The sequence below is a fragment of the Euprymna scolopes genome, chromosome 26, assembly GCF_053919585.1.
Source record: "Euprymna scolopes isolate OS-2025 chromosome 26, ASM5391958v1, whole genome shotgun sequence".
In the NCBI taxonomy this organism is placed as follows: Eukaryota; Metazoa; Mollusca; class Cephalopoda; order Sepiida; family Sepiolidae; genus Euprymna; species Euprymna scolopes.
The window spans coordinates 109,215,855-109,241,816 of NC_136507.1; the positions used below are offsets into that span (position 1 = coordinate 109,215,855).

Below are 25,962 nucleotides of genomic sequence, written 5' to 3' on the forward strand. Positions count from 1 at the left end.
TGAGCTCTCAGGATTGGTATTATTAGTTATAGTTAGACGTCTATATGACCTTGGGGAGGCTTATTGCCACTTAAATTCCAGTGGAGACTAATGGCCACTGCCATCGAGAAATCAATGGTAAGCGGCTGTTGCGATAACGCAAATTCATTTCCAAATGTTATCGAGGGAGGTGGAGAGTACTGGAAACCTGGGAAAACCTGCTGTCACTCAGCTTTCAGTGAACACCACCGTCTGTCTTGAAGGAGAGATACTTGATGAACTGTGTGAAAGCTTCTTATGAGTCAATAATAATAATAATAATAATAATAATAATAATAATAATAATAATAATAATAATAATAATAATAATAAAAAGAATAGAAAAGATCGTCTTACCTGTTCTCTTCTCCTTCCAAGAGTTTGCGGTAGGCTGCAATTTCCAATTCCAGGGACAATTTAGCGTCCATGATCATTTGTAATTCTTTCAGCATGCTTTCCATTTCAGCTCGGAGGCCGGAAACTTCACGTGCTCTACCATCGCGTTCGCTCTCCAGATCTACGTTAACCTTGTCCAGTTGGTTGTTCATGTTAATAAGTTCCATCCTCATTTGCTCAATCTATTTTCACAGTAAAAAGAAAAGAGGGGAAGAGATAAAAATTAAGAATAAAATTCAAATGACAATGAAGTGTGCGAGAATATAGTACTTATCCATGATCAGATGTTTATTTTTTCTGGAAGCTTTGATTTACCGTGGACATCTATGATTCCACTTCCCCGTTCCTTGTGGATAACCAATGAATGATCAATGGACTTATTTTGGATTTATCATGTTTTGTTGCTTTACCTTTTTATTCGTTGGATTTTTTCCATATCCTTTTTCTATCCTTTTCCCGTTTCCTACATTCTTAATTATTGAATGCCTATAAACTGTCACCAGTTGTTTAAAAAGTTTTTGATGCAAGTATGATTAATTCAATATTTGTTAGTTTCTTTCAATGCATAAACCTGCAAATTTATATATATATATATATATATATATATATATATATATATATATATATATATATATATATATATATATATATATACCTTCCTTACGGATTTATGTTTTTTTTAATTCGAATTAATTTTCAATAAGGTTTTTCTTTTATATATATATATATATATATATATATATATATATATATATATATATATATATATATATATACTGTCTGACTTTCTGTGTGTCCGATTTATTGTTAAGATGCATCGAATTAATATACAAATTATCCCGAATATAATCGTATTTAACCTTCAATTTGGCATAAAGCGCTCATTCTTAGTCCACGGGCTATAACGTTGTCCGTATTTTTTTTTATATACGGAAATGTTTTATGGGACGTATTTATTTATTGTAATTATTAAATATTAAAAGATAATTTTTGTGTTGACACGAAACTATTATGTGCTGGAATGCTAAAAGATTCAATATTTTTATTGAGCAATTCTGGTTTATGATTGGTTGTTAGCAGAACGTGGCTTAATCTGATTCGCCAGTTCCTATTGCCAGTGTCTATAAGTAGAACCTTGCAACTTTCAGCGATCATACCCATGTATCAAAACTATTGCACTTGGCCTGCCTTGATAGAGTTCAAAATAGACTTCGTAGCCTCGTAGGAGATGTCCGTTTCTCTTCCTTGCAACCTCTATCTCACAGAAGAGATGTTGCGAGTTTGTCTCTGATGTATCGTTATTTTCATGGAAAGTGTTCGACTGAGCTTCAATCTATGGTCCCCCCTCACCAAATTTTCACAAGAAACACTCGTCTAGCTGTAAACACTATCAATAATTCCCCCCACTCTTTATCTGTGCCTAGACCTAAACGTAGATTCCATGAACAAAGCTTCTTTCTTAGAACTGCACGCCTGTGGAATTGTCTTCCGTTTTCCTGCTTTCCGGCTGACTACAATATGGTTGTCTTCAAGTCTAACGTAAATAAGTTCTTGATGAGCCGTTCCATATAAGTTATCAAATTTACCAAATTTTAATTACTAATGATTACTATATTGTCCAATTTCTACTGTACACTCTTTAACCCTTATCCTTGAGTGGCCTCTTGGCCTTGATAATGTGGTGATGCCTATGTAAGAAAAAAAAAATTTAAAAAAAACACAAAATTTATTATCTTACCTGACCCTCCAGCTCTTTGATTCTGAAATCCTTCTGGGATAATTCCATTCGGTAGTTGCGATTGTCTGTGGAATGGACGGCTACGGCAGCTTCCGGTTTCATGTTTGTGCGGATTTGCGTCAACTGAAAAAGAGTACAAAAATGTAGATAAACGTGACAGATAATGAAGACTATTATACACATTTGAGCATGCGAAATAAAACACATGTCTATATACACATCTCTCTCATACGTGCTTACATACACGCATACAAATATGCAAACACACATGCAGCCATAATACACACATGCATAAATACACGCATAAAGATATACACATATACATGCATACACATATAAACATATAAAAATATACATATACACAGGCACAGGTAATATACATATACATACGTACGCAATCAACGTGTTTAATAATGAAATAAAAATTAAAGTAGAAAGACTGCATTCAACACCGGTCTAGTAATGATAGCCGTCTATGCATGTATAGAATGGTTTTATTAGAAGTGGCGACCTTTAAATCGACAAGACAAATTTCAGATTTGGAAACTATCGGTTGGTTTTGACAATTAATCCTGTGATTACAGTAGGACGGGGACACGTGCCACACAGTGCGATGTAAGAAGAATTTACTGAGAGAAGCATTTGATTAACGGATAATTTTAAGGAAAAGGGCCTGTCAATTTGCCACTTCGTTCGACGGATTAAGCCCCATTAGTTTATTTTTTGAGAGAGGGATTTGTAAAGTCTCATTCTACGCTTATAAACTAGACACAATAGACCAATTGGAAAACATTTGACGCGTTATTGCTGATATACAGTCTACTTTTATTCACAGAGTTTGTGAACATTGAACATCTTAAATTACGCCATGTACGCCAAATGCTCGGAATCGAATTTAAATTATAAAGGCTAAAAATTAATATTTGGAATAAACCACATGCTTAGATAATAATATTTTCCGTGATTTATTTTAATTTAAAGTTCGCCGCCTCAAAAAAAAAAACATTGTTTATATGTGCTAACGTATACATTTGTTTTTCGATGTGAGCTGCTTTCGAATTGAACTTACCTGACTCTCGTACCGGGACGACAATTCATCGGAAATATCAGCAAGTCTTTGATCGTATTCTTCTCTCAATTCCTTCATACATGAGCTGAGTTCGTCAGTAAATACCGCACGGACGTTACTTCCAGAATGGTCCTCTTTAGCCAACATATCCTTGTATTCACGGATTTCCTACGAAGAAAAGAGATTAAAAAAATACGATTATTTCTGCACTCTTTAAGATTTATTTACGAAATTGATTTCAACATATATTATTTTCAATTCAATTCAATTTATTCGGCACAGGATAAAATATTGCATATTTCGCTGTTAAGGCGGTAGGGGAAGAGAGAGAGAGAGAGAGAGAGAGAGAGAGAGAGAGAGAGAGAGAGAGAGAGAGAGAGAGAAGGAAAGCAAATAAAGGGGGAAAGAGGGGCGTTGCGAATTTAGACGGTCGGAAATACAGTTGACCAGCATCTGTCCAACTTCGTCTTGAACTGATCTGCTGCTGACGCGGTGACAACCTCAAGCGATAGTCTATTCCAGGGAAATTATATATGAATGAAAAATGCGGCTTTTCGAATGTTTAGCCGAAATCTCCGATAAAAACTTCGGTTGTGTCCTTTCAGTCTACGTTCGGGTGCCGGGGTGAAGAGCATATTCCAGGGAATGCCGTAATTGCCATGGAGGAGATTATAGGCTAAAATTAGGTTGCCTCTCAGTCTTTGGCGCTCCAGGGAAAAAAGGTTCAACCGCCGCAGACAGGTCTCGTAAGGAAGGTTATGAAACCTCCGCACCAATCAGGTCGCACACCTCTGCACTCACTTCAGATGTTGAATGTCAGAAACCAAGTATAGAGACGATGCCCTGATGCCATACTCTAACACAAGATATATATATATATATATATATATATATATATATATATATATATATATATATAAACAATAAAAATTGTATAAGTTTGTATAAAAAACAATAAAAATTGCATAAAATCTGACAAGACATCGTGGCTCAGTGATATATATATATATATATATATATATATCACTGAGCCACGATGTCTTGTCATAATAAAAAAATAACAAGACAGCTTATATTTAAAAGCGATAAAAATCGTGCATAAAATCTGACAAGGCGTCGTGTCTTGGTGGTAAGATGCTAGACTGCCGATTATGTAGTTGTGAGTTAGACCCTTTCAAAAATATGTAGCCATGCTGATGATACACAGGAAAACGTGCCCATGGATGACATTTATACACGTAAAATATTTTTAGAATATTCAAATAAAATAAATATTTGAATATTTAATAAATTAAAGTAAATAAAATTACATCCCGCGAAAAATGATTATGCGACGCAAAAAAAAGAGAAAGTATAGGAAAACGAAAATTAAATACTAATAAGCAACATCTGACAACAACAACAACAACAACAACATATCTTATATATAAAAATATGCGTGTGTATGTATTATGTATGTATGTGTGTATGCATTTGTGTATTTATGTATGCATGTATGTATTTGTGTATGTATGTTTGTATGTATATATGTATGTATCATATCAATTGAACTGTTGTTTTTCGTCGATTCGTACATTGAGTTATTTAGAAAATTATGTGTGAATTTGTCAACATGATCATCATCATTATCATGTACTGCATATGTGTGAGTCTAAAACAAACTTTTTATTAAAAAAAAGGGGAAGGAAGAAAAAGATCAGGAAGGAAAAGGGACAAAAACGGTCCAGCCGCTAATCATTTACTATGTAATACGTTTAGAATGTTCCTTCATGTGTATTTTAAGTGTATATATGTGTGTACGTATGTATAGACATATGTATGTATGTGCATATTTGTCTGCCTCTATGTTATTATGGTTGCATGTGTGTGCACATGCATGCGTATGTTGGCTTACATCTGTACGCACACATGTGTTTATTGTCATGTGTATGTGGTGTGGAGAGGGCTCCCGTAAGCCGTGGTGAAGACAAGCCCTCTAGGAGAAGCAAATCTTAGATTAAAAAAAAACACAAAAAAACATAAAGCGGGGAACCAGTACCCGCATTAAGCTGGTCTGCAGTTTGACTTGTTGCTAGCTATCTTGCTCTTGCTTGTTGCTGGATGTCAACATTTTAAACCGAGAAAGTGATTTAGCTGTCGTACAAAGCTAAAACTCTGTAACATCATCTGTGTATAGATACTCCCTCAGCCATGGAAAAGTTGTGAAAGCATGTAATAATTGATCCGCCATCATTATATGCATATATGTATGTATAGGTGTATGTATGTTCATGTAAAGGTGTATGTATATGTGTGTAGATCTATGTGTATATGTATGTATATTTGCATGTGTGTGTATGTATGTACGTATATATATATATATTGTTTGTGTGTATGTGTATATATGCATGTGTGTGTATGTACATATATGCATGTGTGTGAATGTGTATATTTGCATGTGTGTATGTATGTATATGTATGCATGTATCTGTGTATGTATGTGCATGTTTGTGTATGAGTGCATATTCATGTATGTGTAAGTATATGTAGGTAAGTGTATGTATATATATGTACATATGTGTACATGTATGTATATGTGTGTATATATTTGTATATGTGTGTGTTTATATGTATATACATGTGTATGTATGCGTGTGTATGTATATGTATGTATGTGTATTATGCATTGAGTATGTTTGTGTATGTTTACAGATATGTATGTGTGTATGTGTATATATGTATATTTGCATTTATATATATATATATATATATATATATATGCCATTGACCGTCTTGTGTATGTTTATATATGTATATGTATGTGTATTATGTATTGTGTATGTATGTATACATATATGTGTGTTATATGTATGTGTGTATGTGTATTTATGTGTATATATGTATGTATGCGTGCATGTATATATATATATATATATATATGTATGTATACTAATGACCGTCTTCAGTGTCATGTCTGTTTGAGCGTGTGAATTTTGCCGGCAGGACTAAAGTCATTTTCGGCTCATGGACTTTCAATGTCTGAGGGAGTGGCACTCGTCTGACAAGACGTTGTAATCATCATGTATGTATGTGTGTATGCATGTATGTACAGAGTTACCCACTTAAAACTAGCCCAGAAAATGTAGTAGAGAGGAGAAATATTCTTTTATTGTTTAAATTACCTGTAGCGTTGTTTAAATTACCTTTAACGTTATAAATTATAGTGTAAGTGCTCCCCATTGACACTTATGCATTTCTGGGCACGTTTAACAACGTTTGCAGATACTGCCTGTAGATCTTCTCTAGTGATTCTCTTGATAGCGTTGGTAATGTTCTCATTTAGTTGGTTTAGATTGTGAGGATTATTTGCATAAAGTTTTTGTTTAAAAGTCCCCCAAAGATAAAAATCACATGATGACAAGTTGGGGGAACGTGGTGGCAATAACCCTTTGCGTAGCGTTCTCTCTTCCGTAAACATGTCATGTACTCGTGTCAGTGATCTGTGAGATGTGTGGCATGTAGCGCCATCTCGTAGGAAAAATGGCATTTTGTCTTGTGGTGTCAGTTGGTTGTTAAGAGAAAGATTAGAGAGATCGGGCTACTTTTAAGTGGGTCTTTATGGGCTTCTGCGTGTGTGAGCATGTGTGATTATTTTATTAGACTTAAAATAGCTCTAACGTTCTGTTAGAATTCACATAAAGATAAAAAAAATACTTACAGCATCAGTGACTGTTTTCAGGAAATCCAATTCCTCCCGAAGGTTTTCAGCTGTTCTTGCTTCCATGACTCGAAGGTTAGTCTCATCTTTCAAGTCCTGCATGAGAAAACAAATCCAACATGTTAGATGACAATACATATAACAGGTTTATTTAGTTGTAGACAATTTAATAAAATGCAAATAAATTTTAAAGAATAAACAAAAAATGAAGCATAGATCGGATAATAGACAAGGCAATCATTTATTGCCGCAATTAGTTTCAGCAACAAGGGATCATACTGTGCACAAGGTCATATTATGCACAAAGTCATATAATGCGCAAATGTTATGGAGTCCATGAAATGAATAGCGCGGTTAACGCAGTATAGAGTGAACGCAACTTGTTTGTGCAAGGCAAGCAAGGGGGTCAAATAGGTTATCAGTGACAGATCTACCCCAGGATTTCCGTTGATAGAGCATTCACCGGCATTGCAAGACAATCAGTGAGTGTAATTTAGGTGCGAGTCGGTTAACAGAAATTACAGCACCCCCCCTCCCCGCACACACACTGATATCTATAGAAATACACATAGGGATTTTTTAGTCAGTCAGTTGAGAGTTGAGTTCGAGTTTTGAATCCGACAAACACAATCGACCGTTCTCGTGGAGTGAAGAAAAGTAGCTACGTATGAAGATCAATTCATAGAGATATTTCCCCCCCTCCCTCATTCTTAGGATAAGCAGTAAAATAGGGGCGCACCATCCGACTGTGAAACAAATAAAGTCCTAATTGTCTAGACGATGAGCCTTGCGTAGTTGTTATGAGCTTTTTGTTCTAGGCGAGCCGACATGGCCAAGGGATGCGACGAAAATACAAAAAGGTACGTCTCTGCTTTTATTTTATAAATCCCCCCAAAAGGCCGAGGTGCCGTAAATATGAACATTTACTCGAAATTAGCAGACACAATCCTTCTCTCCACAGAAACGTAACACAAGACCATATTATGCAAACCGTTATATTATGCACATAGTGTAAGGTAGCCGTAATGAAGTGGAAAGCAACATAAACTGATGATCTAGCTGTAGTAAGGTCGAATCCAGTTCGCTCCACAGCATAACTATTTTTACTTATGGACACTAGCAATCTTCACTTTGCCTCTCACGCAAGTACCTGGATCTAAAAAAGAATCTGGAACATGTTGACAACAGAATTAAGCCAAATACGAAATAACTTAAGGTACATCATACACAAGAAAATGCGCTCACGCTTACACTTGGTTTATAACGCTGTATATATATATATATATATATATATATATATATATATATATATATATATATATATATGTATATATATATATATATGTATATATATATATGTATGTATATATAAACTTGATAAAAACTTGATTTTTATTTCTCTGTGATCCTATGGATTTTCCGGAAGCGTGAACTAAGCCTGTTTCCTGTTCTTATGGATTTCAATGGACTTTATTGGATTTAACCTATCCTTCCTGGATTTTACTTCCTTATTCAATTTACCATATCCTTTTATACTTTAACTTTTTTCCTTGTTTCTGCTTTCATAATCATTATGAAACTTTATAAACTTTCACAAACTGTTAAAAACTTTTTTGCGCAAATATTTCTTTTATTGCCCTAATCTGCATAATTTATTGTATATTTTGCAAACCTCTTTCCTCTGATGAGGATAATTGCATTTTTCGAAACTCAGCGGAATAAGGTCTTTACATCATCAACATTCTAATCCACATTTGTCATCAATTGAAATGAATGGCTCTCGTCTTCAGGAGGCCTCAAGTTTTGACAAGCTTCTGGGCTTGACCATTACTCCTGATCTTAAATGGAACACGTATATCAAATCTGTTGCCAAGGCCGCTGGAAAAATGGTGGGATCTTTCTATCGATCCGGTAAATATCTCACTGCTGATGCTATTCTCTATCTATATAAGAGCCAGGTACGTCCAAGGATGGAATACTGTTGCCACATCTGGGCAGGAGCTGCTAGAAAGGACTTGTCCTGCCTTGATAGAGTTCAAAATAGACTTCGTAGCCTCGTAGGAGATGTCCTTTTCTCCTCCTTACAACCTCTATCTCACAGAAGAGATGTTGCGAGTTTGTCTCTGATGTATCGTTATTTTCATGGAAAGTGTTCAACTGAGCTTCAATCTATGGTCCCCCCTCGCCAAACTTTCACAAGAAACACTCGTCTAGCTGTAAACACTATCAATAATTTCCCCCACTCTTTATCTGTGCCTAAACCTAAACATAGATTCCATGAACAAAGCTTCTTTCTTAGAACTGCACGCCTGTGGAATTGTCTTCCGTTTTCCTGCTTTCCGGCTGACTACAATATGGTTGTGTTCAAGTCTAAGGTAAATAAGTTCTTGATGAGCCGTTCCATATAAGTTATTAAATTTACCAAATTTTCATTACTAATGATTACTATATTGACCAACTTCTACTGTACACTCTTTAACCCTTATCCTTGAGTGGCCTCTGGGCCTTGATAATGTGGTGATGCCTTTGTAAAAAAAAAAACAAACAAAAAAAACATTTTATCCATATTCCTTGTCGAATAATTCAAAAGTTTGTTTTTAATTTTCTTTTTGAGAATTTAAATTCATTTTCAATAAGATTACACACACACACATACACACACATATATACACACACACACACACACACACACACACATATATATATATATATATATATATATATATATATATATATATAGGTATGCGTCGTATCTCTAATATGTTACCTAGCTTTCTCTCTCTTCTTCTGATGAGAAGCATTAGACTTCGAAATACCTAGGTATAAAGATTTTACTTATCCTACCTAATGCATTACTATATATGGTTATATTCTCCTTTTATTCGTAATCTCACTGCTCTCTCTCTCTCTCTCTCTCTCTCTCTCTCTCTCTCTCTCTATATATATATATATATATATATATATATATATATATATATATATATATATATATATATATACGTAGATGTTAAAATCGCCATATAAGGGTTTACTTACGGCTCGGCACGCTTGGAGTTGGGAATAGACTTCATTGTACTTGGCCCTCCAGTGAGTCACCTGCTTCTCCAGTTCAGCCACCTTTCGGCGCAACATGTCGCACTCGGCAGTAAGGTGCGAGTTCTCGTCATTCAGGCTGTTCACTTTGTCTTGGAGTTGGTCAATTCTCTCATCTTGAAGTCGGCTCCTGCACAAATAAAATAAAATTATTCACATATAATACTGTCTTTAAGAAAAAACAAAAACAGCAAAAAACAAAAAAACAAAACATTACGAATATATATATATATACATATATACATATATGTATATATATATATATATGTATTACTTCATTTAGTCACATCAATTAATATACGAAAATATAATTTAATTTTATGCGTACTTTTTCAACAGTACTCAATATAGATAGAGCTAGGTAGTAAGTTATGAAAATATATATGGCAATTAAGCTACACAAAATATTCCACGGTCAATTCTCATAACTTATATATATATATATATATATATATATATATATATATATATATATATAAATATAGGTAAGATATATATAAATATATATATATATAAATAAATATATATAAATATAAATATATATACATATAAATATATATACATATAAATATATATATATATATATATATATATCTTTTTTTAAAATTACATTTTCACCCCAAACAAGGCACATTGCCACTTTAGTGGAGGGGGTTACTATCAGGGGCAAAAACTACTGGGGCACTATGTTGGGATTTGGGCAGCAAGATGTCGGTTCACGTTACAATTGAACTTCTGCATGTCAGTACAGTTGGGGAAGCAGGGACCTGGGATGGAATTCCAGAGTCTTGCGGTTCTAGGGAAGAAACTACTTAAGTAGAAAGATCTTTTATATCTAAGGATCTCTACTGTGTGGGGGTGGGATTTAGCTGCCTGTCGGGTTTGTCGAGGGTGTCTACGTCGTTGGGGCACAAGTGTCTGCAGTTCCTCAGAGCATTCACCATTAAAATACTTGTAGAACAGGCAGAGGGATGCAACGTTTCGTCGATGCGACAGAGGCTGAAGCTTAGATTCCAGTTCAGGGCCTATCAGATTGGCGACTCTCTTTTGAACCTTGTCTAGGAGCGAGAGACTAGCAGCAGATGCACCAGCCCAAATATGACAACAATACTCCATGCATGGACGAATGATGGCCTTATAGAGGTACAGGATACTTTCAGGTCTCAGTAGTTTTCTAGCACGGTAGAGAGAGCCTACCTTTTTCGCAGCGGCCCTGGCAATGCTTTCAATATAATTGTTCCAACATGTTTCCTGTGAACGTTAGGCCAAGCAGTTTGAAAGATGTACTCTCAAACAGGGAGTCACTGGCCATTGCTATTGGTGGCAGAGAAGGTTCCTTGTAATTATTGAAGGAAACCGGTTTAGTCTTGGCAGCATTGAATGTGACCAGCCATTTTTGTCCCCATTCCACTACAGATTGGAGGTCATCCTCTAGTGCTTTTGCCATTTCTTTAGATATGTGTTCATTTGTTTTCCTGTCATGCTGATATGTTCCCACGCGCTCATATGCGCTCTGGCACACACACACACACACACACACACACACACACACACACACACACACACACACACACACACACGCGCGCGCGCGCGCACACACACACACGCATCTATATATATATATATATATATATATATATATATATATATATAGGAGGGAATTTAAAAGAATGAGTTTGATTCTTTAAGAGGAGATTTATCATGATAATTCAAAGCGCAACAAATTGATTTGAGCTTATATAAAGGATGAATAAAATAGCGACAATATCAAAATATTTACTAATGCAGATAGATTTAATCGTTTATTCAATATGGATGTTACATCAATTAGAGGTATAGGATAAGTAAACTCTTTATACCATGGTATTTCGAAGCCTAATGCTTCTCATCAGAAAAGGAGAGAAGATGCTTGGTAACATATTAGAGATGCGACCTCTACCTATAACAACATTACGAGTGAAATAATAGAGCATGAGAGTAATACATTGGAACCGTGGAGGGAAGGAGATAAGAGAACTACAGTAATTAATGCGATAGAGGAAGAAAATTGCAGATATTAAAAAGTGGAGACAACTGCTATGTAAAGTGGTTACCGCGTTTTCCATGGTAGGATATGATGTATGTGTTCAAAATTTTTTTCTTCTTGGTATATTATTTTCTTCTTCTTCTTTTTCTTCTTCTTATATATATATATATATATATATATATATATATATATACGTTTTATTTTTATTGTCGTTTTTTTTTCTGTTTAGTTACATTATTGTTTCAGCTACGCGACCGTTTTATGGCCGTTATGTAACCTCTTAGACTTTTCAGTATTGAGCACTTTATTCAGGTTTTTATTAATTACCATTTCTATTATATATATATATATATATATATATATATATATATATATATATATATATATGTGTGTGTGTGTGTGTGTGTGTGTGTGTGTGTGTGTTATTTGTTCTTGTTTGTAAAGATACCGCGTTAATATGGATAGATACACAAGTATTTACTCATTTTCAGGAAGTTTTTCTTTTATTGGTCATAACATTGCGTACAATTGTTTCAGCCCACATGGTTGGAATTTAAGAATACAGCCGTTTATCAAATTATGATTTGCGCAAATTTGGGCTTCATCGGCGTTAGAAAAAATATTTCAAAAGTTTGTTTTTTTTCGGCCACATCATATCAAAAAACCTACTATTAATTTTATATGACGGACATTTTGGGTCATGTGGTAATAAAACTTTTCAAATGCACTTATGATGTTAGTCTGTATAAGGATGTTAACCTTGGCCAATATCGCACTTTAATCGAATTTTTCTGATTATCGATTTTTGATAATTTTCGGAGGCATTCTAATACAACCTATCCAATAACGTGTGAAATTAAAAAAAAAAATCAGCTTCGGAGTCCGTAGGAAACGAACTCTCCACAAAGAGACACGCACATAAGTGTCTTTTATATATAAGTAGAAAATAATCCGTAAAAGATAAGGCAATTTATTTTAGAAATCTCAAGTGAGGGAGCTCAATGCGAAACTGAGCGTACATACGGCTTACAAAAAAAAAAAAAAAAAAAAAAGAAGACAACACGAACTTAGCCCAATCTCATTATGAATCTATTTCAACTCCCATGGGCCATTTCAAATGAGAAAAGCTAGTCGGTTTAATGAGTGAGTTACAAATTGTGTAATATATATTGTGTACAATAGAATAATCAATAGAGAATTGGCTTTACGAAATCTGCATAAATTAAAACATCATATTATGACCAGGTAACGCCGGGTGGCCTGCTAGCATGCATATATATATATATATATATATATATATATATATAGAGAGAGAGAGAGAGAGAGAGAGGGAGAGAGAAAGAGAGAGAGAGAGGGAGGGAAGGAGGGAGAGAGAATGTGAGAGTGAGTGAGTGAGTGAGAGAGACGGATAGATAGATAGATAGATAGATGTGCGTTAATGACTGCTTGCGGCAAGAGTATTACTATTGGTGCAAGAATAATGTCGTTTTTATATAAATATAATTGAACGTCAAAAAAGGACATTATTTTTGCACCAACCTAATAGTAATAAAATACTGACTATATTTATATAATTTTAATTCCAGATTAATATTTTCTGGAGGCAAAGCAACCAATGAAGTTTTAACGAGGTTAATACATGCGTGCTCAGTACCGGAGTCGGGCAAGATATACTTTTTATTTGTTTTTACATAAGCATTTATATGTCTCTACACATTCATGAGCATGTTTCGGCCAGCTAGTTATTAGTAACTAGAGACCTCTTCAGGAGATATAGCTTATACAAAAGTTGAGTTAGTAATGCCTAATAATTTAATAATTTTATATATATTTAATGTTATTCTGCCGGATTGTAAAAATAACGCCTAAATAACATTAAAGCTGACAAAGCAAACGTTGCTCTTAATTAATGTGTTATTGTTGCATTGCGTTAAACAGCATCAGAAAATGTATAAAAAAATTTAAATAATCGCCTAAAAATAAATGTAATTTTTGAAGAAGATAATACTTGTCATGTTTAAGTTCAAAACAGGTGCAGAAATAACAATTTAAATCTTAAATGACTCGCATATATATATATATATATATATATATATATATATATATATATATATATATATATATATATATATATATACAGATCGCTTACGTATAATGAACTCCCACGCACTAGCAAAGAGCGATAAATCAAATTTAATTATTTAAGCGTATTAACTTTTTTCTTCCAGGCGGCTTTGCTCTTTCCCTTCTGTAATCTGAACAGTGGGACTGTGTTTCTATCAAAAGATAGCGCCTTCCGGAATATTCTTTGATCCTTATTGTCTTGAAAGACTTTCTCATAAGTGTGAAAACTTTTTACAAGCTAGTGGGAAGGCGGCCATTTTCTATAAAGAGTGCATATATAATTCCTTCTTTGTTTTGTGTGTGTCGAAAGTCTAATCACAAACCTTTTTATGTATTAAAATAAAACTTGCTTGAGCCCAGTATCAAGAAGAATTCCAGAATAACTGGAAACAGTGCCGAGATAAGTTGAGAAATACCTGTGTTATTTCCGAGTTTTATTTCTCCTAGATTGCTTGCACAAATAATCCTTAAATCATAGTTGAAAGAAGTATATTTAGGTTCATACCTTCCCCAAGAGTATTAGTGAGTGCGATATGTGATAGAATTTTTAATATTTCGTCTTTATTATTTAAATATTTCCTCCAAAATTATTGCAGATGATAGTTTTATTATTATTACAATGGCATAGGAGGCGTGCTTCAAATGGGAGTGGGATTCAGGAGGAAAAGAGACAGGTAAAGGGTACAGTAGAAAGAAACAAAAGTTATTGTTTCAAATTATGAAAATCATTTGATAAGTTGCGTTTAATCATCGCAATAAGTGTCGTCTTTCTACCACAACTAAAGGAAACTTTCCTTTCTTTTAACTGGCGCCAGGTGGAATTTACAGAGTTCCTTTCCAAAATGTTTCCATCCATGGAATATATTTCTAGGTAACTGCTTCTCTGCAGACTATAACATGGTCATGTTTAACTCAAATACTTGCCATAAACCGTTTTCATAAATAATCAAATTCATCATTTTCAATCTCCTCATAATATTCTTCAACGTTCAACTAACAATCTGTCTATCTCATTATTCCTTGTCATCGAGAGATGACTCATCAATAAAAAGATATGTCTTACAACAGAGAAGCTGCACTAAATGGAAAATAGCCACACACAGATACACGCACACAGAGATATACACAGACACACACAACTTTGAACTTCTTTAATCGAAACCCTAACTTCAATCGACCTTACTAAGCCAGCTGCTATGGTAACGGCAGTGAAAGAAATAACGCACTTTTTTTCAGATAATCGAATCAAATAATAACAATGTCAAGCAGAAGAAAAGGATTAATAGTCATTATGTGTTGCTTTCCTTTTTAACATTGCGTGGCTATACGCATCAGAAAATGATCTTTTGTATGTGGATGGGCTGTCAGCTCGTGTATTTGCGTGTATCGACTCGTTTTCTGTACAGTCGAGCTTGTGGGCAGCATGCTCAATTCTTCCTCTACGTTCAAACCGCCTCATGCGACTACTTGATCAGTTGAACTCCCCGTGCAGCAACCAAGCTGAAAACACAGGAGCAGTGCAAATGAACGCCAACACAAATGAGTTGGTCATAGGTGTGTTGGCGTTCAATAGCATTAAATTTTCGTTTGGACTTTCTAGACTAGTGGTTCTCAGCCTTTCTTTTTACCTATGGACCCCTTTTTCCTTCTATTTCTTGGTAGACGCTTTTATAATTATTGGTGATCGTATGGGAAGGCGAAGGTTAGACAGATAATATAATAGGAAAAGAACCGACTGCCTGAGACGCATATTTAAAACCAGTTCCTTCCACTTTTTTTTTACTGCTTTCAAAACAAGTTTATGAATTTAATAATAAAAACCATTGTGAGTTTGTTTTTATTCATGAACCACCAAAATATCATTGTGAGCCCCCAATTTAGACCCAAAAAATATTCCATGAACCTTTAGAGTCCATGTAGACCCTTGTTGAGAACTCCTTTTCTAGACCATCTAATACACTCATAGCTATACAGTAACATGTCTGAGCCTTTTGTTTCCATAATAACGTATACATGATAATGTACCGGGATTACTCGTGTGGATGTCGAAAAAGTAAGAACTATGATGATGGTACTAATGTATCAGCTATAACGATAGTGACAAGAGCTGTACACTTTACGAAAAGAGTCTTTACAAATATAGATAGAGATTGCAATACAAATCTCAGTCAATTTTGGAATTCAAAGCTGGATCTGTTTTGACAAGCTGTAATCTATGGAAACCAGTAAAAAGAAATTAAAAACATAAACATTAGGTTTTCTTGGTAAAAAAGAAAAGTGTCGAACAAAATATGATTTTTATAATCAACAGAAGAGAAAACCTTGATAGTGAAGACAGTCAGTCTTTTATCTCGGTAGTGGGGCTCCGGTTCGAGGGAGCCCATCTACCTAAAGAAATGAGTGTGGACGCCATCAATAAAAGTTTGCAATGCAAAATCATTTTCGTTTTATATACCAAATTACACATTTGTTTCTTTTTGTTCGGAATTTTCCTTCTAGACTAGTTGCCCCCCCCTAGAATCTAATATCCATACTATTTAACCCCATTTAGGAAGACCGGGTGTTGTATGTCACCAAAATCTATTCAAATTCCATTGAACCTACAAAACAACTATACACAAAAATGTGTACATCTATGACATAAAATGATCCACGGCAGTTGAAATGCCGTAAAAGGCAACAACAATATAAGTACCGTCCACTATCATCATCATAACTACCACAACCACCATCAACAATAACAAAAACATCAAAGTATGGGCCCATCAGTCAACTTGTTCAACTTGTTTCTATTTCAAGGCTCTTTGGGACTTGTTCCTACACCATGAAAATCAGCAGGGTCCACCCTCACAGGCTTTGCATTCTCTCTTTGAGAAGCGGTTACTTCATTGATTATCGGCCCTACTGAGAAATGTTGACGAGGCTACCCGGGCATTTTTGCAGGCCAGAGTGCTATTCCTCGTGAGCGCTGGCTGTTCAACCCCACCTTCGAACCCTAATGATCGTTGTTTTCATAATTTTCTTTTTGTTTCAGTGATAAATCCATCGCGGTGCCAATTAATTAAAGCGACATTCATTTTGTACAGAATGTGTCCATCGTGCACAAGATGGAGAGAGACCACCGAATATCTATTGTAAAAATAATGTCGTTTGTCTTGCAGAAAGAAACGCATGGTATACTTGATTTATAATTCTGGTTAAGATCAATTTCTAGTATCTGTTCACTCTCATGAGGCCATCTTGAAGGCATTACCTCCGTTTGTTCCCAGTCCTTCTGAAGAGCTGGGTGTTTTCTATATTAAAAATAGTCCTGCGGCAAACTTCTTCCCCTTAACGATACAGATAAAAAGGAAATTATTTACATGATTACAAAAAGGTGTGAAAGTTTACTGCAATTCAACTCAAACTCTAACCATGACACTAACCTTAACCGACATTACTTTATCCGTAGTTATCCAGCACAATCACATTGACACACAGGTTCTCGCCATATCACCGAAGTATAGAAATAATGAGCTTTGCCAGTATCAGATGGGTGACAATTGGGAGGGCTAGGCGCTGTATGCACAGTCGTAGAAATTTTCAGATTGGTACCGGGAGCATGTTTCACTCACCGTGGGAGATGCAAGCCCGTATAAAGACGAAAAGCAACGGGAAACTACCGTCTTTACTTGTCTTCCCAAGATTACCATGGCTCTACAATTTGGGGAGAGGGCGTGGTCGCTGAATCTGTTAAAAATACAGTAGGGTCATTGGTAATGATGAGTTTTAAGATCCTGTTAGAAATGTGTGCTTTACTCCTATTTATTTGTCTCCCAACATGAACAGAATTAAACGTAACGTCACCTTTAATAGGGTCAATCTTAATAGGCAGGAAAATAAAAGTTGCCTCAATTCATTCACTGACAGCGAATATAATAGATAGGGCTACGAGAACAGAATAATCTCATTGTTTTGACTCTCGAGTATATACCCGACACAGTTAGACACAGTTAATCAACCGAGAACCACATCACTCTATATAAAATCATATAAGATATCAACGAATACACACCCGCGAGTTAAAACAATGAAAAGAATATGCTGTTGTCTTATACCTAATAATAGACTAAGTATAGCATCAGAACAGATACTACACTTTGTTCCTAGGCAAAGGGGCAGGTATGTTCGTCTCCTATATAATCGCCATTGTCAAAAAGCTGTGTAGATATCTGAACAAGAAAATGTAATTTAATATAATAAATGTGTTTAATACAAAACAATGATTTAAACAGTTTACTGTTTCAATCTGTCTGCCGTGATTTACATCTCCAAAGGAATTTCAGTTTAACCTCGACATTCCAAACGGTTGCATCACCCGCATTCATAAGAAGAAAATAGTTCAACGTTTTTAGTACTGACAAACTTTCCTGGTTACCTTGCAAAGTTCTTGAGAAAGCTTTATGGTCAAAGCAGCTCCCATTATAGCTTTTCACAAATTGCTTTATCAAACACAATTTAATGTTGAGGTCCCTAAATACCAGAAAACTTTCTACTCTAATACGCACTGCTAGATTTTGGAAGTCCTTATCTATTTCCTGCTTTACTCTCTGTACTAACCCGCAGAAAGATAAATGAAATGTGAACAGACATCTCGCTGCTCAGCTCCTCACAGTTCCCACGATTCTGAATAGAAGCCGCTTATGTTCCAAGAGACAATATGTTTTGTCTGGGATGAAAGAATAATAATAATAATAATAATAATAATAATAATAATAATAATAATAATAATAATAATAATAATAATAATAATAACAACAACAACATGGTGGAAATATAATTCGACTTCTGTTTGTGATGTTTTTTTTTCTTTTCTTCAGAATTGATACATTTTTAATCACGTGTTTTCTATAGAAATGTCCAGATTGTTTCAACCTCCTCCAGGGGTAAGGTTAAAAATGAGGTCAGTTTATAGTGGGGATATATAGCTTCCCAAAAAGGGGCACGCTAATTTGGCTACAAAAATAACCGACCCATCCCATTGGTATTCCTTCGAAGATGTGCTCGATTCAGGCGATAAACAAAACTGGCCTTTCTGCAAACAAGAGACAAAAGAAATGAACTCTTCGTCGCTTTTGACAGAAACAGGTAATGGTCGCGTCGAAAGTCCCTTGAAATAAAACAGATCTTAGCTCGAAGATTCGATATAAAAATGGGACCCTATTATGCAACAAACAAAGGGAAACACGTTATTCATTCAATGTCATGATAGTATTTAATGTACAGTATAATCACGTTGACACACCGGTTCTCGTTAGATCATCAAAGTTAAGCAATGCTGAGCTTAGTCAGTACCAGATGGGTGACCAATTTGGGAACCAGGTGCTGTATGCAGGAGGACGTCGACACCTTCCTGCAAGAGTTGCAAAAAGCTAACGTCGTCATCTCCCCTAACGGGGATATACACGCGACTGAGAACCGCTTGTGGATGTCATACTACCATGGAACTTTCTCCTTTGGAGGAAGCTGGTTAAACCCGCATAGGGTTAGTGCCGTTTCCATAGTATTTAATCTGGAATGGGTAATGAGTTTCATCTGAACATACTTGAATCACAGCTTTGATCTGACCAGTTACTGCTTACCGTATTGTTTTATTAATCAGACTGTTTTATTAAGCACTAGAAGATGTACCCGACGTTGTCCAGTATTAAACGTAATGTAAAATCCCTTTTGAAAAAAATGAAGAAAAACAAAACGAAAAGAAAACTGAGACATATGCATTCGGGTGTTGTGCTTTTTTCTAAACAGATCACTTCTTGTAAGTAAAAAAAAATACTTGAGATCAAATCCAAAGCCTAAAGACAGTGGGTCAAATATGCTAATCAATAGACCAGCTTGACACGATCTTTAAAAAGTGTTTTAAAACTTACTCATTTTTAACATATTAATCTGTCACCTGAACGATTCACGCATGCGTATTCGTGAAACAGTTAACAAACAGATAAAAATCGGACGCTTTACACATAGTAATTTTTCAATTTTGATCCCTTAACATCCCTTTTTTCGGATGAAAAACGATTAAAAAGTTTTCCAAATGTCTGAATACCCTCTATACCAAATTTCAAGTCTATAAATACAAATTCGTGAAATATATAGGTTGAGAAGTGTCATCACACACATCCACTTTTATAGATAGATTAGCAACATATAATTCCCTGAATATGGTTACTGAAATAACCAAAAAGCGTTAAGAAACATGAAAAGACCAATCATTGGCACATTATTGGGCAATTGTATCAATTCCATCGGTATTTTTTTTGTATTAGATTGCGGGCCGCACGGTTTTGCTCGGTCATAAAATACGTTTAAATATAAAATGTTAATTTGTCCAGCTTTCGTGTGTATTATTAAAGATTCGTGATTTCAAAAGTAAAAATAAGTATTTGTGCGCCATCAGCTAAAATCGAAACTGAGGGCAAAACTGTAGCATTAAAAGCTGGTGACGCTACCACTGTACCAACATGACACGCATAGGAACTGATTAAAAATAAACTAAGACTAATGTACAAAATGTATAACAATATTTTTAATTTTGACACTTTGAAAACTATTTTAACCAGTTAAAGCTCCATAAGAGAACGGCCCATAAAAAAATGCAATCATTTGAGGCCCCTAAAGCCGCTCTGCGACTTTTAGTTTCGGAGGAGATAGAGTTTGATAATATGGAGACAGACAGAGAGAGATATATAGCCTTTCACATATTAGACGTCGGGATAATAATAATAGCAAAAAAATATATAAGTAAATATGTATAAATAAATATTAAAATTTCGATCCCTCGTGATTTATCGCTTAATATTGAGAAACGGTCACTGTAAAAAGAAAATTGAGTTTCAATCCCTGCTTCAAGCGTTTGACTGTCTAGCTATACTGAAGAGATGTGATACGACTAAATAATCAGTGGAAGACTGCACATGCCTCTACCCCTTCGTGTGCTGAGCACTGTGATAAGTGAAATCGTCGACTATTATTAGAAAAAATGAAAAGCCCTTCGTCAAAAAGACAAATGGCGCACTCTTCGGCTTATGGTAGTGCATATATAAACATTAAAATATCACTGTTGCTGATGGTTTGGCTGTCAGAATTGTCGACTGTAAAACAAATTCGAGTCTTGATTCCTGCTTCAATCGTTTGCCTTTCTAACTATGCTCAGTAAATTTTTAGGTAACAAAATAATCTAACTGTAGATGATTGCATGTCATTGTGGGTTAAGCACTGTGATAAGTGAAATCGCCGGTGATCATCAGCTATAATCATGTGTGAACGCGTGCGCGGCGTTATCGTTCTCAATTCGGGTGTGTCTATACGAATTCATGCTTCAGTACCCAAGCTGTTGTTGCTGTTCTTGCTAGTAGTGGTGGTGGTGGTGGTGGTAAAGAAGAAAATGAAAACTCTTTTGTGTCAAATTACCATCAACGTCAATATATAAAAAACACAATAGGGGAAGAAGAAGTAGAGGAAAATGCTCGCGCAACTAAAAACATTATCATTCTTTCTCTCTCTCTCTCATACATACACAATATATATATATATATATATATATATATATATATATATATATATATATATATATATAATGTCTGTATATATATATATATGCATATATATACATATAGATCATGTCTGTAGATATATATATATATATATATATATCATCTCTCTCTCTCTCTCTCTCTCTCTATATATATATATATATATATATATATATATATATATATATATATATATATATATATATAATGTCCTCAAGACGGGTAATTATCTTTTTATAATAAAGATTTCTCCACATTCAAAGAGATTCGGGCCATTTTCTCTTTCTTTTCATACAAAAGACGATGGAATTTGTCATGACTTTTTTCCCAGTCGGTGCAGTCTTGACTTATTTGATTCGACCTGTCTCAATGATTAACGATAGATATAAAAATAACCTTCATAATACATAAATGGGGCACCCAGTGAGCATTACACCGGCCTCGGAAACAAATTGACTAGATTAAAACAAAATACAAAAACAAACAAAAAATGTAAGTAACATTCCTTTTTTCTTTTGTCTATCCCTATCAAGCATTGTCTTTCAGTTAGATTAATTTTTTGATAATAATGGTGGCTGGGTCAATCCTTTCATGGTTGGGTTTGGTGATTGTTGTTTGAGGGTGCTCTCATTACTGAAGGAGTGCCGACGGGAACATACATGTTAGTCTTGAATCTAATCGAGAGTAGATTTGGGGGGCCTGGCTTACATGCAAAAAAAAATGAATTTTTGTTTAACTTTTTCCACATAATAAGCTAAATACTTTATAAAGATTAATAAAAAAATTTAACGGATTTTTTAATTATTTCATAACTAGGATGACTAGGCCACATAGACTTTCTGATGCTGCTTCTGTGCAGTTCTAGGAGGTCCACCATCACAGGCTTTACTTTCTTTCTTTGAGAAAAGGCTAGTTTACTGTTAAACGCCTGAAATGCACACAACAGGGAATGTGGACGGGGATGTCTCGGTACTTTTTGCAAGTCACAGTTGCTCTTCCTCGGGGATACTGATTCTTAAATCTTACTTTCCGCTCCTTGTATAACATTTTTCAGACAGAAAATACTCATCTAGCTAGCTCGCTTAGATCGCTGACGTTTAGCTGATGTTTTGGTAGGGTTAGCAAACAAACTTTTTCAATTGTCAATTACGATCTTCTCGCTTCAGTTTAATTGGGCTTCTTAGTTTTTTTTACACCAAACAATTTTAATTATCATGCGGCACACGATTATGCTGACTAAATTTCGGCTCCCCCACTTTATTTCACGTTCAATTTCGAAATTATATATTTGAAATCATTTCTTAAAGATATGACGTTTTTTCTGGCGTGTAGAAAGGTCTCATGCCAGTCACAACGATCTTGAAAAAATTAGCCGGCACCACTGTATGACAGGCACAGGTTTGGGTTAGGATTGGAGTAAAAATAAGCATAGCTACTAAATGAAATAATCATAACTGAACTGAAATTTGTAAGTTTTTTAAAATCAGATATTAAGTGGCAGATAAAGAGGAAAAACAAAACGGCTTCTGTATAGCTCACTTGACATATGTATATCAAGGTATTATATATATATATATATATATATATATATATATATATATATATATATATATATATATATATATATATATGACAGAAAGAGAAAAGGATAGAGAGAAGGAAATACGGACAAAAACAAAAAGGCACAAATTATATAAAAATTATATAGGCATATATATAGTAATCCGCATACATTACTCTTTCGCTGTATTACAGCTCATCAGCGCGGCTAGACCAGCAACTTATATATATATATATATATATATATATATATATATATATATAAATTATATATACAATGATAATATATACATAAAATTATATATATACACTGATAATATATACATAAAATTATATATATATATGTGTGTGTGTGTGTGTGTGCGTGCGTGTGAGCAGATTAATACCTGTTTGTTTCAAAATTAAGAGGACATTGGTGTTAAACTTCCGTCAAAAAATTGAAAAAATGCCTACATACTCAGATAAGAGTATTGAATCTAATTAACTAATCATTATGAATATTCGCACTGAGCCGCTTGGCGTAAAGGACTGTAATATTGGCTATATTTAGTTTTATTCAAAGAAGATCGAGACGCTGCATTACTAACACACAAGTGGCGGTAAAAATCATTTGTGAAAAGTCTTCCAATATGTTGTGAAATTTTAATCATCGTTATCAGATATACATTTATAAATATATCAAAAAATTACATCTTATTTAAAGTATTTTAAATGATTCTTTTTATCAAGCGTAATATTTAATGAATTAAGTACTTTAGATTTTAATAAAATTTGATCCAAACTTATTACATACAAATTAAACAAGATTCCCTGAATTTCGATTTTATTTCTGAAGACCTTTTAAAATTAAGGATTTAATTTTGAACAGTTTATAAAAATCAAGACCATGTAGTCAAATTTCATCAAAATTGGAGTTTTTAGTATTATATCTGGATTTTAACCTTGAAACGAATATATATATATATATATATATATATATATATATATATATATATATATATATATATATATATATAATTATGATTAGTTTTTTTGGAAAAAGAATTCCAGCAGAGTGCTCAATTAAAAGGAAAATCCAAATTTTAAGAGCGTACTTATATTTTGTGTACAGAAAGTTGTTAGTTGAGACAGGTCATTGGTACCGTCGGTTTCAAGCCCGATAATAAGGCCCGTTTAAGGTATCCTTATCGAGCTCTCTTCAGCCAATATTCGTCTCCTATATATATATATATATATATATATATATATATATATATATATATATACATGCGAGCAAAAGAGAGAAAGAGTGAGAGGAGCATAAAAATGTTCAACTTACGTTGCTTTCATATCGTCCAGCTCATCTTCCAAAGATGTTACTGTAATTTTTAATTCAGCGTTTTCTTTTTGGGCTTCCTCAAGAAGTTTTTTAGATTCGTCGATTTCCTGTTGGTAGATTTCTTTCATCGGTTCAGGATCGAACTCTTTCCTCTTCTTCTTGAGCTGCTCTTGAAGAGCTTTGTTCTCAGCCTGCAAAGTACGGACCTGAGCGATGTAATTTGCCAGCCGGTTATTCAAATCTTGCATATCCTTTTTCTCCACTTCTCTTTTGGCTTTCACGTTGCCTACTCCATCATGGGCAATGTTCCCGGCAATTCCCAGAGGCAAATTCATGCTTTGTCGGCCCATGCCGCTTCCGCCCATGGACATACTCATACTATGACCAATAGAACCTCCTCTAATATTTCCTCCGGCACCAAGCCCCCCCGAACGACGGTTAATGACAATCTGTTTTTGAGTGACCCCACGATGAGGCCCCAGCGAATGACGTTTGTGCACATTGTCTGATGTTGTTGTTGTCGTCGTTGTCGTAACATTGCTTACTTTCTCCATATTTGCGGAGTTTTTCTCAATGCTGAGGTATTAAGCCGGAATAAAATGTCCAAAGTCTTTTAATCTCAATATGTCTATGGTAGCAAGAGAGACTGGTGAAGGTGATGCGTCTTTTGACGACGGACAGAGTTATGCTATCGATGGCTGTTTGACTCCAAGCTGCGTGGTAGTTACGAGCTCGCGCGCCTCCGAGTGCTTTCCCAACTGTGACCGTATTGGATCCTGCACCGGCTTTTATACGTGAGCTGCGTTCTGGGACGTGGTTTTTGCGAGGGTTAGGAAGAGAAGAGAAGCTAAGAGAGAAATCAACAGTGATATTGTGCCAAGATCTTCGGTCCAAGGACGCCTTTCTTTTAAAGCTCAGTGACCCGAATTAAAAAACAAGAGGAGAAACCTCTCCTAAATACCTACTCTACTGATACTGTCACTCATTTAACCCCACCACTCAAATACAGACACACACACTCATGCATATATATATATATATATATATATATATATATATATATATATATATATATATATATATATATATCTGTACGTGTCGAAAGGTGTGGGAAAGATGTAGTCAGAGCTATATCTTCAAAGTACTAGCGGTCTATACTCTCTCTCCCTCTCTCTCTCCCTCTCTCTCTCTCTCTCTCTCTCTGTGCCTTTCTCTGTCTCTTGCTTTCACTGCCACTACGTCTCTCTTTCTCTCTACTTCACTCGCCCCGTTTAATTATGTATACGTATATAACGTACTTGTGTGTGCAGTTGATTTTTTGTGTATGAGAGAGCTTTCGCACGTGCATAGTG

General features: G+C 34.8%; 1 protein-coding gene across 2 annotated transcripts in view; it reads right to left on the reverse strand.

The window, feature by feature from the left end:
• Positions 1–25,519, reverse strand: part of LOC145248361 (60 kDa neurofilament protein-like) — a 42,907-nt gene extending 17,388 nt beyond the window's left edge. For both annotated transcript variants that reach the window (XM_080110284.1, XM_080110283.1), the window contains exons 1-6: positions 24,611–25,519; positions 9,955–10,141; positions 6,919–7,014; positions 3,222–3,389; positions 2,153–2,275; positions 376–596 (exon numbers count right to left, since the gene is read on the reverse strand). In XM_080110284.1, coding sequence (XP_079966410.1) covers positions 376–596; positions 2,153–2,275; positions 3,222–3,389; positions 6,919–7,014; positions 9,955–10,141; positions 24,611–25,164 — 1,349 coding nt within the window. In that variant the 5' untranslated portion in view covers positions 25,165–25,519. The remainder of the gene's footprint in view (positions 1–375; positions 597–2,152; positions 2,276–3,221; positions 3,390–6,918; positions 7,015–9,954; positions 10,142–24,610) is intronic.
• Between the last annotated feature and the right edge of the window lie 443 nt (positions 25,520–25,962).